General features: G+C 45.1%; 1 protein-coding gene across 8 annotated transcripts in view; it reads right to left on the reverse strand.

The window, feature by feature from the left end:
* Positions 1 to 18505, reverse strand: part of ABCC5 (ATP binding cassette subfamily C member 5) — an 87882-nt gene that overhangs the window by 34024 nt on the left and 35353 nt on the right. For 7 of the 8 annotated variants that reach the window (XM_060150124.1, XM_060150127.1, XM_060150128.1 and 4 more), the window contains 8 exons: positions 16277 to 16425; positions 15762 to 15869; positions 11211 to 11567; positions 7529 to 7600; positions 5198 to 5322; positions 5006 to 5078; positions 2722 to 2925; positions 1699 to 1842 (listed from right to left, as the gene is read on the reverse strand). In XM_060150124.1, coding sequence (XP_060006107.1) covers positions 1699 to 1842; positions 2722 to 2925; positions 5006 to 5078; positions 5198 to 5322; positions 7529 to 7600; positions 11211 to 11567; positions 15762 to 15869; positions 16277 to 16425 — 1232 coding nt within the window. Of the gene's footprint in view, positions 1 to 1698; positions 1843 to 2721; positions 2926 to 5005; positions 5079 to 5197; positions 5323 to 7528; positions 7601 to 11210; positions 11568 to 15761; positions 15870 to 16276; positions 16426 to 18505 lie in introns of those variants that run through there. The other variant, XM_060150131.1, reaches the window with a different exon arrangement.

Consider the following 18505-nt stretch of genomic DNA (forward strand, 5'->3'; position numbering starts at 1 on the left):
ACTGCGAGTCCCTCAAGGACAGAGATGACATCTCACTCATGGTTATAACCTACACAGGGCCCAGCACCCAGAACTGCCCATAATGGGGCACACTGGGACTTACGAAACATTCATCAAATTGAACCTGAGATAATAGAAACTACTTAATGTTCTCCTTTCCAAGTTCCTCTTATATCTTTATACAGGAAATTCTCTATACATAGTTTATTACATTTAATTCTATGTCACTGTCAGCCTCATGACCCCAGTTTGCTCTCCAACTAGATTTTTTAAATTGACAGTGAAAAAAACATCAGAAAATAATATAAAATTTAGAGCCACATCTGGAACATAAGATAGGACTCTAAATTTTATATTTACCACAGTGCATGAATAAATGCACTCTCTAAAGAGAAAATTACTATTTGTTGACCACTGACTGGGATAAGAACATTACATATTATTTCAAATGCACCAACTCAAAGAGGCAGGTGCCACCCCCATTTTTAAGATGAGGAAACTGAGGCTCAGGAAAGTGAAGTGATATACTGAAAGCACGCTCCTTCACTCAACATGCTCCCTCTCGATATTCCTTTGCTTCTTGGACATTTCATGTTTTAGCTTCTCTCCCTCTCATTTTCCCCTCCATGTGTACAGTGAGGAGGAAATGATCTGACGAGCCCAAAGCACCGTGAGAGTCACAGGGAGAGATCATAAAATCCAAATCTGGATCAGGTGTCTCTATAGCAGGTACTGATGACACTCGCAATGTCAGAGTTATATCAAAAGGCCTAAAACACATCATGAACAATGAGTTGTACTGAACCTGAAATCAAACAGGATGATACCCAAACACTGAAATAAGAGTCCCAGAAAAGGTCCCAATAACTTTTTGCTTTCATCTTACTCAACATCAAAATGACCTAGTAGCTAAGAAGCGGCTTTTAGCCCAGCCTGAGTGAACTCCTAGGACCCAAGGCGACCAGAGGATAAAAAGGTCAATATGAGAGCCAGCTCTACGCACGCCCTTGTCTTTGCCTAACTGAGAGCCCAGAACGGGCGGCCAGCTTTCCGTGTTGCTGCAGGAGGCCCGGCAGCACAGCACTTTGGAGTCAAACTGACCTTTCCAGCAGGCTGTTTAACCCTTCTGAGCCCCCGTTTCCTCAGCTGTACAAGTGGAGGATAATCGTATCTGGCCGCAGAGCTCTGTTAAAATGGCTGAACGGGATGACAGCTATAAAGTGCCTAATCCAGGAATTGGGACACAGCTGGTACTAGTTAATGAGTGCCAAGTCGGCAGCCAAGACACCATAGATAATTTTCAAATGTATGCAGTATTTAATGTCTCTTCTCTGCCACCTTATTCATTTGATTATTAAGAAAGGAGCTTCCTAATGTTTCAGTCAGGATTTGATGGAGTTTAGGAAGCTAAGTTATGACTGAACAGCAGCACACACTGAGGCCACGTCCTTCTCCTTGTCATTGCCTTGCTGATAAACTCTCCGTGACACAAGACCTCGGTTCTCTAACCCCACAACCCTGCCCTCGCAGAATAGAACCAGTATGCGGACTAAAGCACAGCAGTCTGGTCACCAGAGAACAGGGCCCCTGCCAACAAGACACGGACAATGAGTTCAGCTGAGATTTCTCCATCACTCACTACGGTCCTATCTCTCTTGCTGGAAAGACACACACACACACACACACCACGAATCTTACCTCAACTGGGGGTGTCTCTCCCAGCAACAGGTTATTAAAAATGGTAGCATAATCACCATTTAGATTCATCAGTTCCTCGTGGGTGCCTCTTTCTGTAATACAGCCCTCTTTCATGAAGATCACTTCATCACAGTCAGCCAGGTACTGGAGACAAAGACAGGGACAACATAGCGTGGCCGATACTTGTGCGAATACATCCAAACGCCTAGACCTTAGTTCAGCGGTTCTCATCTGGAGGTGAACAAGCCCCCCAGAGGATACTTCGTAATATCTGGAGACATTTTTGGTTGTTACAGTTGCGGGGGAGGGGGTACTACGGCCATCTGGTGGATAGAGGCCAGGGATGCACAGGACAAGCCCCCCACAAGAGGGAGCTCTCTGGCTCCCAAACCCCACTGTGCTGAGACTGAGAACCCCTGCTTTAGTTTGTCCTGCCTCGTGATGTAGTTCAAAAACCAGTTCCTCTAATTTTTGACATAAATCTGCTGATGAAGACACACAAAGGCCTGCATTAAACCTCACATCCCTTCCCTGCGCTCAGAAGTACATATAATTACAGTCTTTCTGTGGCAGAATGGGGGCTTAGCCCCCCAGACTTGACAACATATGCAAAGCAGATGGTAATATCCTTGAGCTGCTCTCTGAAGTGGCTGCTGGTCATGGAACGACAGAGGGAGAAGAACTTGTTTTCCCTAAACAGTTCCCACTCGCGCATAGATGTTAACACAACCCTTTCCAAACTGTCTCATACCCAAACTCCATTTTCAGTCTACTGCTCTCAGCCCTTTCACTTACTGATTTACATGCAGAAGCTAACATGCTCCAAGGATCTCTGATTCAGATGGCCATCTGATATAACAAGCTTTATTAGTACAATGGGACAGGGGGCTATTTGCTGAGCAAGTGAACACTCATGATTCCAGGGACCTCTAGGAGCCCCACAAAGGTACCTGGACCAAGCCCACCTCCCTGTTTCTGATTTCTCAAGCCAAGGTGGGGAGCCTGGGGAAGGAAGCACCATACCTGTAACTGGTGGGTAATGAACAGAACCGTCTTCGACTTGAGGTGCTTCTGGAGAGCACTGTTGAAGATGTGGTTGCCCACGTGGGCATCTAAGGCACTGAGGGGGTCATCCAGGATGTAGATGTCTCGGTCACTATACAAGGCCCGGGCGAGGCTGATCCTCTGGCGCTGCCCACCACTCAGGTTGGCTCCACGCTCGCCAATCTACAGGAGCCCAGAAAGCATGGGAAGCCTCCAGCTCAAGTCCAGAACAATGCTCAGTGATCACCCCAGTCACCTCACATCTCCCCCACCCAAACCAGCTTCTTCTCTTCACTTCCCCACCTGGATGAAGTGCTGCCATGTCCTCCAGGGCCCACACAGAACTGGGGGGGCATCAGCCCGGATGCCTCCTCCCCTCCCACCACCATCTGGTTCCTAACCAATCCTGTATCTGAGCCTCGACACGCCCTCTTGATGCCCCGCTACAATCCATTCTCCATGGGCAGAAAGACCTTTCCAAAACACAAAGCTGACCATGTCCCACCCTTGCTTAGTCCTAAAGAACATAATCTAAGCCCCCAAATATGGCAGACAAGGCAGGCCCTTTACCACCTGGTTTCCCAGCAACTCTCAGCCTCCAGTGTCAATCCCCCTTCCATACCCTGGGATCTGAGCATTTTCAATTGTGTGTCTATTATGAACACACACCACCACTGTCATGCCTTCTCCTATACTGTGTCTGCTCAGTTCTGGCGTCCTCTCCTCTGTGAAGTCTCCCCTCCCCCTCTCCACTAACACCCAAAAGAAAGGGGACTCTTTCATCAGCCTATTTTGTGCCTATTTGTCGGGATGTCTCTCTCGATTGTAAGCTTTTTGAGGACACAGACTATTGTCCTTTTCTTTTATATTCCCAGTGCCCCCAGCAGCTTCTGCACATGCAGCCGGCATATAACAAGCACTTAATAAATATTACTAAATAAACGAATGAAAAAAATATCAATTGTCAAACGGCAACTGGCTCTGTATTTTTAAAAAAAATCTTATCCTTAAAAAAAATTCAATTAATTCAGAGGTTTTCAAATAAGAACATGTATGAGAATTACCTGCAGGGCTTGTTAAAACATATTGTGGAGCCCCACCCTTAGAGTCTTGGATTCAGTAGGTCTCGGGTGTGGCTGAGAATCTGCAGTGATGCTACTGATTTGCTGCTAATCAGGGGACCAGGATCTGAGAACCAGTCAACTAATCAAACCATTCAAATCTGGTTTGAGGGCTTAAACTGAAGTCAGCTGAATAAAAGAGTCAGCCCCAGAAACCTCCAGGACAGGTCATGGGAGGTGAGTGTCAACACTGAAGGCACTAGCCAGTTCCAAAGACAAGCCTCTGGGAACTGTTCCAGGGCAGAGAAGCAAAGAAAGGCGGGTTTGTGCTAAGGACTCTTTCTTTCTAGAGGGAGAGGCCTCTCTAGAAACCATGTGTGAGTAAGGAAGTTGGCAGAATGAAGTTCAGGGGAAGAAGCTCAACAAGCACATGCTTGACTTTGGTTTTAAAAATGAATAGGGTAGGGGCTTCCCTGGTGGCGCAGTGGTTGAGAGTCCGCCTGCTGATGCAGGGGACACGGGTCCGTGCCCCAGTCCAGTCCGGGAAGATCCCACATGCTGCGGAGCGGCTGGGCCTGTGAGCCATGGCCACTGAGCCTGCGCGTCCAGAGCCTGTGCTCCACAATGGGAGAGGCCACGACAGTGAAAGGCCCGCATAACGCAAAAAAAAAAAAAAAAATGAATAGGGTAGAAAACATGAATTCTGAACCAACAATGGGATTTTGTTTAAAATCCACATGACATGAAATATTTATATGCTTAAAACAGGTAGTGTTGGGGCTTCCCTGGTGGCGCAGTGGTTGAGGGTCTGCCTGCTGATGCAGGGGACACGGGTTCGTGCCCCGGTCCGGGAAGACCCCACATGCCGCAGAGCGGCTGGGCCCGTGAGCCATGGCTGCTGAGCCTGCAGGTCCAGAGCCTGTGCTCCACAACAGGAGAGGCCACAACAGTGAGAGGCCCGCGTACAGCAAAAACAAACAAAAACAAAGAAACAAAAAACCAGGTAGTGTTGATATTCCTGCCCTAAGGACCAAATGCTTTCCTAACATAAAGTCCCAGCGAAAGTAAAACTCCCGTGTAGGTTCTTCTCCCATGCATTTAAGATGCACTCCTAGGAGGTGGCTCTGGCATAGCCCTGCCACCTATATTCCAGAATCCTCTCTGCTAAACACCCTGGCCCACCAGGGACAGAAGACTTGTACCTCCGTCAGGTCACTGTTGGGAAGGATAGCCAGGTCAGGCCTCAGGCAGCAGCTGTTCAGCACAGAGTTGTATCTGAAGGACACAAAGAGACCCAGCATCAGGGACACGGTTGGGGTAGAGCCTGCTGACTCGGGCTGCCTGTGTCTCACACAGCCAAGATGAAAGCATGACAGAAACCAAACATTCCTTGCCTTTCTTCATCAAATTCCTTCCCAAAGAGGATGTTGTCTCTCAGAGTGGCATTGAGGATCCAGGCCTGCTGCGCCACATAAGCGAAGGTTCCATTGACTGCAATGCTGCCCTCTAGAAGTGACATCTAGGGAAAGAGACACCATCTAATGGCATCACAACGCAAAACCATCACCCTAAGCCAGCAGAACCCCCGACATTCCACAGCGGAGTTGAAAATCTTGGCAATTTCCTTGGATACTTTTTGAACCCCAATCTGGACCTCACCTTTGTTCCACAGAGAGCAAAGCTACAGCAGTAGCTACAGCGGTCAAGAAAATCAAAGTTCTCCTTGCTTACGTGTGATGGGAGCCCAGCATAACCCATGACTTGAATGAACAAATACTTCATTCAGCAACCCATAAGCTACTTTATTATCCTTTTTTCCTAACTGCAAACTGTCCTAATTGAAGGAAGCACAAGCAGAAGGCCCCTGCAGAATTCCCCTGGGGAGTATGCTGTAAAGATTTAGAGCTAGTCCCTGCCTCAAGATGAGCACAGGTCAACTCATCCACAGAATTAATAGAGGCTGTTGGCTACATCAGCTGCTTCTGTAAAATGAAGACCAGAGGGGGAAAAAATTCCAGTTAGACATCAACTAGTATTGCTGAGTATCTACACAATGATGACAGACCCTCCCCTCCAACATGAAGAGACTACATGATGAGCCATGTGCTTTGAATTGTGTTTTCCATTGCAGTGGTCGACATGAATCGATTTACCCATTTTATGCTCTTTCAGTGTTCCTTTTGGAACTAAAAAACAGTAGACGTTTGTCTTGGGTTAGGAATGCTATAGCTTGAAACAGTTTCATTAACCAATCTGCACATACAAGTCTGTCCTCTCAAACATGGTAATGCACAGTGTACACACACAGGCCGTAACACAGTACCACAACTGCCCCCAAACAGGTAAGTACACTGATAATGCACTCAAGTGTTCAGAAACCCCCTGAGGGTCTAACTGTGGAAATCCAGCTCTCTCAGCTGCTACAGTACAAACACCCCACACTGCAGACCGCCAACAAAGAGTTACACTCTAAAGAAGCAGGGCTGACCGGTATTCCCAGACTCTCTGTCAGAGAGAAGGCTGTCAGGATTTGATCCAGAAGCAAAGACCCACTCATTTTTCAGTTTAACTGCTGCCCACTAACCCTTCCTTCCCCTTCACTCCACCTGTGTCTCTCATCACTGGCCCTGAAATCTGGCTGATGATCAGAAATTACACAGGAGGTCTTTGGTTTTTTACGAAGACCACTGGCTGAGCCCAACCACTGTACAGCCTCATAAGGCAGAAGCGGGTGTGGGTGGGAAGCTGCACCTCCAGATGATTTGAATACAGGCTTCCTCAGACCACCCCGGGCACCACTGCTCTAGAGGAGAGCCACAACTCCATCAACTGTGACAGTGACGCTGAACAGGACCAAATATTCCACAGACTGGATGCTACAAAACAATCTTCCCCAGCCCCTTCTCCCATTTGTTTAATTTCCTCAATATGGAAAAATGACTCAGAGGACTTCATCCATCAGGAGGAATAACCTTAAGTTTATCCTCATCTCACCCAACAAGTCAAGCTAGTTTAATCCAAATGCTGACAGCCTTCTTCTGGGCCCTCTGAGCACTACTCACTCACTGCCCTGTGCTGTGCTTGTGTGTCTAGAAGGCCTAGCACCCCAATCAGACCATGGACACTCCCCCCCTTTTTTTTTTTTTTTGGGCAGCGCCACGTGGCATGCGGGATCTTGATTCTGCAACCAGGGATCAAACCCGCGCCCCCTGCGGTGGGAGCATGGAGTCTTAACCACTGGACCTCCAGGGAAGTCCCAGACCATGGACTCCTTGAGGGCATAATTCTTTCAATGGTTAGGCTGAAAACAGAGTGGGTCTTTACTTCTAGATCAAATCCTGAAGGCTCTCTCTCTGAAAGGGAGGCTGGTGAGGCTGGTCCATTTGTTGGCAGTCTGCAGTCTGTCCATCCCTTACCTCTGACATTTCCCAACACACTGTCCGGCATACCTATGGCACTCAGTAAATACATGCTGAATAAAAGAAGGCAAGAGAAACAAATGACTCCAGCTGGGTACCAATCAGTCATTCAGCCCCCTTCCAGATACAGTGCTGTTGTTAAGGGGTAGGAAAGGCAGGGGGCGGGGTATGATATAGACCTAGGGTCATTTTGTTTCCACCTTTCCTGACTCTCTTCAGGAAATAAGTTCATTTTTCCTGAGACTCTGGCTAAGCAGAATCCAGAGAAAGAAGCAGAAAATGCCAAGGACAATCACAAAATCTTACCTGGCCTAAAATGGATGAAATGAGAGAGGTTTTTCCACTTCCCACACTGCCACAGATTCCAACCAGTTTACCCTGGACAAAGCACACGAGAGAGGAAGGTCGTTAAAGCACTACTGACCACTCATCTCTACGACTTCGGATTTCTTTGAAGAAAAAAATGTTAACGACAATCCATCGCTATGGGAATGTCATCCTGAGGACACAGCAAGTCACTTACCTCTTTTCTCCCTCATCAGCCACCCACGTCATAGGGTTTCTGTGGGGATGCACTGAGGTAACAGATGTGTAAGCCTTTTGGAAAAATTAAATATGTGACAGACATTAAGGTATCCCACATCACTTTTAGAAAGGCCTAACCCCTTTCCTACTTTGTTGGTAACCCGTGCTTTTTGATAACTTGTTTATTTTTCTTGTTGTTTTTGGAAAAGAGGACAGGGCTCTTGAAAGTTACTTTATTTTCATTTTATTTTATATGATTTTTTTCTCCAGGGTCTATAAATCATTTTCATAAAAATTATGTGCACTGTGCACTGTTGTTTCCATTTTTCTACAAAACACCTCCAAGAATCTGAGGGCATATTTTTACCATCAATCCCACATGAAAGTGGAAAACCAAGCCTGTGATTAACTGAATGTCCTCAGGCAAAATGATGAGTTCTCCATGGGCAGTGTTAAACGTTTTCAAGAACAGACAGATGATTTTAACAGGGCCACTTGTTCAGCAACACTCTGTTGCCTCAAGACTGGCAGCGAGGAGAGGCACGGAGAGTGGTGGTGTGGAAAGAGCGTGGATTCTGGAGGCAGACAGGTCTTGATTTGAATCCCAGCTCCACCAGCACTTTCCAATTGTGTGGACTTGGTCTTATTACTTAAATGAATACTGTCTCTCTAACTGAGCTTTGAGCAACTTGGAAGAAGCCATCCTTGCAGGACCAAACACAGTGTCTGGTACTTAATAAAAGTATATTGGACAACGTTTTTGACATGGTTCAGGAGGTTGAAAGATTACAGCCCGGTCATGATGAGGAGACCAAGTCACAGGCTCAGACTCTGCTCAGGTCGGTCAGGTTAAAACAGAGAAAACGCTGTTCCGATGACTAAATGGTCACTAAAGATGTCAACAATGAAGTAAGTGCCTGGGGCACAGAAGACATCAGGTGAATATTAACTTCCTACCTCTTCCCTAAAGAGGGGGGCTGGGGGAATTGTGGTATCTCTTCAAATAGCTAAGGTCTGTCATGTGAACGTGGACAGTAAAGGGCAGAAGGAGGATCAACAGATAGAAAGGAGAAGAGTAAATTTCAGCTGATTACAAGGAATAATCCTCTAATAGAGCTGATCAGCGATGTGATATAGTTGCCTCAATCAAGATAATCGTTATTAAATAAGGAGCCTGCTGTTAAAAGTTAATTGAAGTCTGGACTTCCCTGGTGGCGCACTGGTTAAGAATCTGCCTGCCAATGCAGGGGACAGGGGTTTGAGCCCTGGTCCGGGAAGATCCCGCATGCCGCGGAGCAACTAAGGCTGTGCGCCACAACCACTGAGCCTGCGCTCTAGAACCCGCGAGCCACAACTACTGAGCCCGTGTGCCACAACTACTGAAGCCCGCGAGCCTAGAGCCCATGCTCTACAACAAGAGAAGCCACCATAATGAGAAGCCCGTGCACCGCAACGAAGAGTAGCCCCCGCTCGCCACAACTAGAGAAAGCCCCTGTGCAACAACAAAGACCCAAAACAGACAAAAAATTAAAAATTAATTAATTAATTAAAAAAAAAGTTAATTGGAGCTATAAAAACTGACTTGTGTGCCCGCCAGGGATGAACCATGCTAGTTGTTGCAGGTGGTCTCAGAGAGAACCATCTCCCCCAGCTCTTATCTATAGCTTCCAAGAGCTGGGAGCTTTTTGTTTTCCCTTTAGTCCAGCTCTGGATCTGTGTAACAGGCCTCACACCGCATTAGTACCCCCTAAGCCCACTTCCAATTAAGTAGATGAACATTCCTTACCACCTCCATTACCACCACCCTTGGTCCAGAAAACTCTTATGTTTTTCCTTGGTTCTTCTCACTTCCCTCCTTGTTTCCCTACATACTCTTCTGAATCCAGAAGCTAGAATGATTCTCTTCATACGTAAGTCAGATCACATCACTCTTCTCCAAACCCTCTAACGGCTTCTCTATCCATTCAGAGTAAAGCGGAAATCATTCCAGGAGGCTCTGGCACCCCAAGCCTCTCTGCCCTCAGCACCCTCCCCTCTCTCCCATGCTCACTCTGCTCTTGTGACAGGCACACTGCACACTCGGGGCCTTTGTGCTTCTGTTCCCTCTGCCTGAATGCTCTTCTTCCTCCACGTATCCATATGGCTCGCTCCTTCAAGCCTTTGCTCAAATACAGGCATACCTTGGACATATTGTGGGTCTGCTTCCAGACCACCGCAGTAAAGCAAATATCGCAATGAAGAGAGTCACACGAATGTTTTGGTTTCCCGGTGTATATATCAGTTATGTTTACGCTATACTTTAGTCTACTAAACGTGCAATTACATTATGTCTAAGAAAAACAATGTAAATACCAATTTATAAACACTTTATTACTAAAAAATGCTAACCATCATCTGAGTCTTCAATGAGTCATAATCATTTTGCTGGTGGAGGGTTTGAAATATTTTGAGAATTACCAAAACGTGACAGCGACATGAAGTAAGCAAATGCTGACGGAAAAATGCCTACAGGCTTCCTTGATGCAGGGTTGCCAGAAGCCTTCAATTTGTAACAAATGCATTATGCCTGTTATTACTTTTTTTTTCTTTTTTTGGCTGGGCCGCATGGCAGGTGGGATATTAGTTTAAATGAGGCCTTCCCTTAAGAGGCCTATTTAAATTGACCACACCTGCTCCCCCCACCCCGCCCCAGCAAGCACTCTATCCCCTGTCTTCGTAGCCCTTTTACTTGTTTACCATCTATCTTTGCTCAGAAGAAGGTAAACTCCAGGGAGGCAGGGATTTGGGCCTATTTGGTTTTTCACTGCTCTATCCACAACTCTGTAACAGTGCCTGGCAGGGAGCTGGCACTCAAAAATGGAATGAGTAGATATATATACACCTGGGACGCTCTGGCTGCTGCAGCCCTCAACATGGCGCTGGCTCCCAGTCACATTCTGTATTTTAAAAGCCTTAAACCTGAAGTGTCTATGGCAGCCACTCTCTATAGGAGGACCTGTGGGAGACTCTAGTCCTGTGTTACCTGGGCCGTGACATCATATACCATAACGATCCTTTCCTTAAAAAATAAAGTTACAATAGAACTGCTGAGCACAGCATCACTGAGAGTACCTGTTATATGTCAGGTTCCGTGCTATGCACAGCCCAGTGCTAATAAGAAGCTCACACAGAGCTACAATAACTAGAAATCATTATTGCAGCTCACATACAACTAAATCAAATCTATTCAGGGCAAAACTGTGGAAAACCCGCTCGAATGCTTCATTTCCTTGCTTATAAAATGAGTATCTCATGAGAGCAGTTGTTATTCATTTCTATTGTTAAATGCCTAAATATCCCTTCTAGAGGTGGAACTGGCCAGATTTGCTCTTTAGTTCAAAACCACTCCCAGAGAGAAAGCCCTTTGCTAAAAGGACTGGCAGCTGCCTACCCCTGCCAGGATAGACACCTGGTAGATGGTTACCTCTTCAATTTCCAAGTCGATGTTGTACAGCGTCCTCTGCAGGCGGAGGTTCCCCAGGTGGGTGTGCTTGCCCTCTTCCTCCTCAGGACTGGGCCGCTCATCACTGTCCAGGAGGAGGTGGCCCTTCTGCTCTGCCAGCACCGCCTGATGCTCAGTGGGCTGCAGCTGCCTCACCTTCTCTTTCTTGCCCCTGGCAGCCCTCTTGTCTTTTTTCGTTTTGGGGGTCAGCTTGGGTGAGTTCTGGAGACTGGAGTGGGAGGAGTCCCATGCCAAGGTGGCATTTTTCATCTCTATCGTGATGTGAGGGCTGGCTGGTTTTTTCTGTATCATGTGAACCTCTTCCATTAGAAACAAACTCTGATAGGAGTTGTGAGAGAGGTGCAAAGATGAGACACTGGATCAAGACCAGGGAGACAAGCCTAGGGCGTACACTCACGAAGCAAAACACATCAGGCTATACAGTGGAAGGAAGCTGAAGGGCAAAAGGTAGCTCATTAGTGTAGCCCAGCCTCAGGCCCACGGAGAGGTCACGGGAGTGTGGGGACACCCTCGGGATGGATAGGGGCCTACTTAACTGGCCCAACACTCGACGCTACCAGTTACATGCTAAACTACTCTTTCCTTTTCCACCAGTCTAATGTGGGCCAAGGGCTATTTAACTGACTGGTCTGCAGCCCCTGTTCTCACTCATGAGTCGCTGAGTAGCAGGTAGTAAAATGCAAGCAGGGAAACCAAAGGGCAGCCACGCTGCTCCCCTGCTCAGACCCTCATCACTCTGTCTGCCTTCCAGACCACTCCTGCAGAACCCCCAAGCCTAGGCACTTCCCTCGTGCACATGTCAGGGGGAGAGGCAGCGCTGAGATTGTGACCAGGCCTAGCTCGCTCCGGTTGGAAAGGAGTACCTAAGGTTCTATTGACGGCGGAGTACATCTTCTCGCCAACAAGTTCTCATGTCTTCCAAGTCCTGCCTCGGAACTTGTGAGAATTCAAACAAAGGGCTTGCGTGGAAGGGAAGGGTATCTCCCTCAGAAACATCCTTGGGAAGAAAGACTCTTCCCTCCCACTCATTCCCCAAGTCCCACTGAGGTATATCAGGGGAAGAGAAATGGAATGCTTGAAAAACTAAATGTCTCTGAAATTAGATCTGAAACAGTGACCATAATAGACCTCTGCCCAGGACCAACATGTGCCCATGACTTTGAACCCACTTCTGACACCTCCCTTAACCCAGTGATCTTCCCTATAGGGTGCTATCCCAGTTGGATTCCCAGTACGATTAAAATTTTTTTTAAACGTTAGAAAGTCTTTAGAGAAAAGATGGCTTTTAATGGCAGGACTCTTTGCTTAGTTACCGAGAACCCCCAACTATTTTAAAGTTTGCAGGTGCTATTAAATGAACCATATAATCCCCTTGCCTAAGAGCAAGCTCTTTCTCCTAAATCCTAAACTCCTAAGCTTGCTCTTTGCATCCCTAAATTGCCACGTCTCCTATCCATTCCCAATCCCTGATCTTCCCAGAAATGTCATGTTTCTAAATCTCCTAGATAATCTTCACTCTTGGTCAACCTTTAAAAAAAGTAGTTTTTTTTTTAAAGTTCAGTTTTCTGAAAAGAGCCATTGGTTTCATTTGCTCAGAGCCTTCCTAAGAGACTGGGCTGAGAATAACATGCCAAATATTCTGCCCACCTTCACAGAGTGAAACCATATGCTGACAGAATTCCTATCATTTCTCTCTCCTAAAGAGTTACTAAATGGGTCTTGTAGGCCTCATGCACTATAAAAACTATGCTAGTGCCTCTGGCTTGCACAGCTCGTCCACACTTTCCCTTCCCACAGGCTCCCTGCAGCCCCGCACTCCTCCCAGAAGGATTTCAGCTTCAGGTCACTCTGCCTGGACATGCTGAGGCACACAAGCGCCCCACACACTTAAATTTATATCTACTTGGATTGGCACCTGCCAGGACAACAGAATCTTAGAGATACATAAACCATAAACCTCAACTTTACATCAAAACACTACTCTCACTCACTGAAGCAATCAAATCAGAATGTATCTTTTGAGCAGAAGAGGAGAGACTACTCGTAGGGTTGCCAGATAAAATACAGGATGCCTAGTTAAATTTTGATTCCAGATAAATAATGAATAGTCTTTTAGTATAAGTACGTCTCATGCAGTTTTAACTGGGTGGCCTGTGTTTTTATTTGCTAAACCTGGCAACATTATACTGGTGACTGTCTTATCAGAAAAGTTACAAGGTGGCTTCTCACTGCCTTTCTAAAGTTATCATCCTCCCAGAAGTGGAGGCGGGGGCGGGGGGGGAAGGAGGAGATTTGCCAAGAGGAATTAGCTAGAATGAGACTCATTCTCATGAGGCATACAACAGAGCTGGGGGTGATTTTGCTTCTATTATTAACTCTGAAGCTTCCTGGATAGAGGAAGGATCTGTAGCGTGAGAAGCCACCTGCTAAAACAGGTTCTCACTAGTAAGTGAAAAGAAGAGAGCTCTCGAGAAATAAGGGGGTTGGGGTGGTGTGTGAACAATCTGTACTATAAATTCCTATTCCTTCGTCCAAAATGCCACCAAAGCCATTCACTAAAAAGGACAGAGAAACAAATAGGGGGACAAATTTATGCTCAAAACATCTGCCTTAGGGGTGGACATTCTGCTTATCACAGATAATTTCAACTGATCTATCTTCAAGTTCACAGACTTCCTTTGTCACCTGTATTCTGCTACTAAGTCCATCCAATATATTTTCAAATTTTGATTAATATATTTTCTTAGCTTAAAATTTTTTTATTTGGTTATTTTCTATATCTTCTATTTCTCTGCTGAGACTTTCTACCTTTTCATTTCTAAGGTCTTTTTCTGATAATTCCAACATTTGGGTCATCTCAGTATCTAGACTTTCTTTGTATGCAGAGTAATGTTGGATTGTATCCTGGGCATTTTGAATATTATATTATGAGACTCTAGGTCTTGGTTAAATCCTATATAAAATGTTGCGTTTTTCTTTTAGGAGGAAATTGATCCATTTAGGATGAGCTCTGGTCTGCTTCCTGTGGGCTGTTAAAAACAAGACAACAGGCCCCAAATGGAGTCACTTATGCTAAGCCCCATGTCACCAAACTGAGACTTAACTATAGTTTCAGCTCTCCCAGAAATGGAATATTAAACAAGTCAATCAGGAATCACCTGATCAGCACTAGTTAGGTAACCTGCCTGATAGACCCCTGCCATCCCCTAAAGGAAAGTAACCTTGTAATAACCAATGCGATTTTCTGCCTAGAAGAACTTCCTTGTTCCTGCTCCCTTCTACCTATAAAAGTCTTTCATCTTGTACAGCTCCTCGGAGCTCCTTCTAGTTGCTAGATTGGATGTTGCCCAATTCATGAATCACTGAATAGAGCCAATAAGATTTTTTAAATTTACAAAAAAAAATCTGCATTCTTCAAAACTAGATATTGTGAGTTCTGCAAAATAAGGCTCTGATTACAATTAGACCATTTCTTTTCACGTGGCTCTGGATCTTGGCCTTCTAGTAGCCAGGCTGGGGTGAGGGAGGGCTTGGGGCTAGGGTCGGGGGGCACATTCTTGAGAACTAGCTTTCTTGACCAAACAAAATTCACCTGGTTAACCATAAACAAGTAAAATATAAATAAATCTTGGGAAGCTATTCTCCATGCTTCTTAAGAGGAAAACCCAATTTGTTTTCTGCTGAACACCTAAGGTGATGATATTAATCCCTCAAACACCTGAGCTTCAAGCCTTCAAGGTACTGACCTTGCTTTTGTATTGCTCTCAGCAGCCAAGAAGAATTAGCAGGAGCTACTCTCTGCAGTGGCTTTGTCAAGAGAGTCCAGCCACACAGGTGCTGGACATTTTTTTTTTAAGTATTAACCACTTTCAAATATCTATCTCCCTCCACCCTCCCAAATATATCTACCTCTTGTATCATGTATTTGTATTATTCTGAAGGCACAAAAAACACAGTCAAGGCACAATCAACTAACTACCTGCAAGGAAAAAAAAAACCCTGATACGTACTTAACTGCAGTTCTCAGTATGATCTAGTCTTATGACTATTCCCATGTCACTGCGTTACCTGTATCATGAGTGGCAACCACAGGGCAGGGAAAAGAATCAAAAAGAGCGTATTCCCGACAGTATTTTGGTAGAGGTAGATGCAGATCAAGGTGAGAAAAAGCTGACGGCCTCCTGATAATTCTAATTGCCTAGGTTTGAATCACTTAAAGACCCAGTAAATTATAACATATATCCATGTTAGGTCCAGGCAGAAGGGACTAGCTCTGAAGGGGAACACTGAAATTTTGGAAGCCCAGAACTAGGCTGTCTACAAAAGGTAAAAATTCATATTTCTTTGAAAAGGTCCCCTGAGCCTCCTCCACTGCCCCCTTTCTTACCAACTTGCCGAAAGGTTAAAGGTGAAAAAAGCCAAGTGCAGCCAGCCCATGTGGCCCATTGGAATAAAGGCAGCAGTTAGTTTTGCCACAGCTCCTGACACGGAGGAGGGAAGGGAGCCACTTACCTTAAATCTGTCGACAGCAACGGATGCTTCTGAGAGGGACTTTACTGAGAACGGTGTAACTTTCAAAGCAAAAGTCATGGAATTGAAGACAGTCACCACTGTGAAAGCCTGAAAATAGGAAAAGAGAAGAAACTGAGCCTGATGAGGCTATGCGACTAAAGTAACACGACGTCATCAATTTCCTTTCAGGTTTAAGGAGGGCTGTAACTTGACTGTCAAATGTTGGTAAGAGTCAGATATATTTCAGATATATATTTTTTAAGGTACAGTTTTTGAGACCTCTAATTAAAATTCTCAGTGAATCTGAATCAGACAATGACCTGTATTTTCAGAATTAAACCCAAAGTTGTAAAACAACCCGTACACTTATTTGTGCACTGGGGCTAAATCCTCACTCTTCCACTTCTCAGATTAACCGCATGAATGAAAGAAATCCAAATCTAGTAACCAGAGGACCAGAGCATCTCTATATGTGGTATTTCTAAAACGTCCCCAAGCCCTGAGGGCTCACTGACCTGTGCTGCTGTCAGATCAAAGCCAAGGGTCATGTGAACAGAGAAGGTCACAACACTGGCGATCACCATCACAATGGGAGCCACACCGACGGTGATGCTCTGAAAGTACCCGGCTTTTTCCAACATCCGACGTTCCTCCTCTCGGATTTCTAAGAATAAAAAGCAAGCCAGTTTCTAAAAAGCAAGTCGAAAGAAACCATGGGATATTGCTCCTCTGTCACCAAACAAGACTTGGTAGGTCTTCAGCCACCATAGGTTTTAAAACGACCCTGTAACATTTACGATGCAAAAAACTAGGTCAATATGGCCATCAATTACAATCACAAAAGCTAGCACACAAGCTTGAGGTTTGAAATGCATCAAGTCACAGGAATGAATCTAACAGAAAACAGTCACTACTTCTCAGTACAATGATCATCTTCTGCCTTAGTCTAATTCTTTTTGCAAATTTCTTTTGTTTAGAAGGAATGAACACATGAATCATATCTGCTAGTGGCAGTTTTGTTTGCTTCCCTGGTTCTTTATTTCTAGGTTAAGTACTTATAAGAAAGACTATACAACGATAATGGAGAATTAAAAAGGAACTAAGATTTACTAGGGTGTCTACTGTAGGTATGTTGGTGCTAGAATAGAGGCTTTCACACAAAAAGCAGTAAGGGTGATTGGAAGAAGATGAGTGAAATACAATTTTTGTAAGCAGAATGATTTTTCTTAAATATTTATAAAACTGACAACCTTATTATCAGAGCAACCATGGAGTACAAAAGACCAGGGAGTAAGAAGTATGACAATAAAGCAGTGAGGTATTTTCAAAAAATTTTCAAACATAAAAGCAATTTTTCTGGGAGACTATGAACTGACCTTTAAAGGTATTACCACTCTCCCAAACACTGGGAAATATATTGAGAGCCAGCTCTCAAGTCATAGTTTTAAAAAATTCAACTCATTGCTTTAACATGTATCACATAACTTGCCCAAGTCTATAATGAGCAAGGATGCTCTTTTCAAGCTAAAACACACAGGTAAAGATACCAAAGTCAGGGGCTGAAGGATGAGTGGAGTCACAGAAAGATTATAAAACGGAGAAAATTAGAATCTGAGAGCCGGAAGGGACTATCATTGGTGACCCTGCCAACAGGCTTGGCAGATGTCCTGTTAGCACCCAATTGTTCCATTCTATTGGCAACAAACTCACTACTTAAAGAAGGAGCCTAATCCACTGCTGGATGCTTCTGACCACTCATAACTAAAGTTTATGAAGTGGACACAATGTTCCTGAAGGTTTAGTCAACAAACCAAGCAGTGAAAATAAAACAGCTTCCTTGATCTGAACACTGTATTTCTATTCAACCCAAAATTGCACCAACTTTTAAAATTCTTTTTACTTTTTTATTTTTTGGCCACGCCACGCAGCATGTGGGATCTTAGTTCCCTGAACAGGAACGGAACCCACGCCCCCTGAGGTGGAAGTGCGAAGTCTTAACCACTAGACCGCAGGGAAGTCCCCTGCACCAACTTTTTAACTGGATCATATTCAGGTGAGCTCACTGTGAGATTATGGTCAATGAACAGCCATATCTTTTATATTTAAATTAAATTTAAATGTAACTATGTCTTCTCATTTGAACTCTAAAGTGCCTTTAAATATTTATTTTATTTATTTATTTATTTATGGCTGTGTTGGGTCTTCGTTGCTGCGCTAGGGCTTTCTCTAGGGCTTTCGCTAGGGCTTTCTCTAGCGAGCGGGGGCTGCTCTTTGTTGTGGTGCGCGGGCTTCTCATTGCGGTGGCTTCTCTTGTTGCAGAGCACGGGTTCTAGCCGTGTGGGCTTCAGTAGTTGTGGCACACAGGCTCAGTAGTTGTGACTTGTGGGTTCTAGAATTCAGGCTCAGTAGTTGTGGTGCACAGGCTTAGTTGCTCCATGGCACGTGGGATCTTCCCGGACCAGAGCTTGAACCCGTGTCCCGTGCATTGGCAGGAGGATTCTTAACCACTGTGCCACCAGGGAAGTCCCCTAAAGTGCCTTTAAATATATTTTTCTTAACTTCACCTTTTTTAGGGCCCAAGATTTCAACTTTTGTTGAGATCTTTTGGAATGCCCAGCTAATGTGCTAATTATTCCTCCAAACTTTGTGGCACTTACATACGACATGTTTATGTCTGCAATGAATTTACGGATCAGGATCGGGGCAGGCACTGAGAACCTTGTGACTCAACACAAATCAATTAT

This window comes from Lagenorhynchus albirostris, chromosome 5 (assembly GCF_949774975.1).
Source record: "Lagenorhynchus albirostris chromosome 5, mLagAlb1.1, whole genome shotgun sequence".
NCBI classification, from domain to species: domain Eukaryota; kingdom Metazoa; phylum Chordata; class Mammalia; order Artiodactyla; family Delphinidae; genus Lagenorhynchus; species Lagenorhynchus albirostris.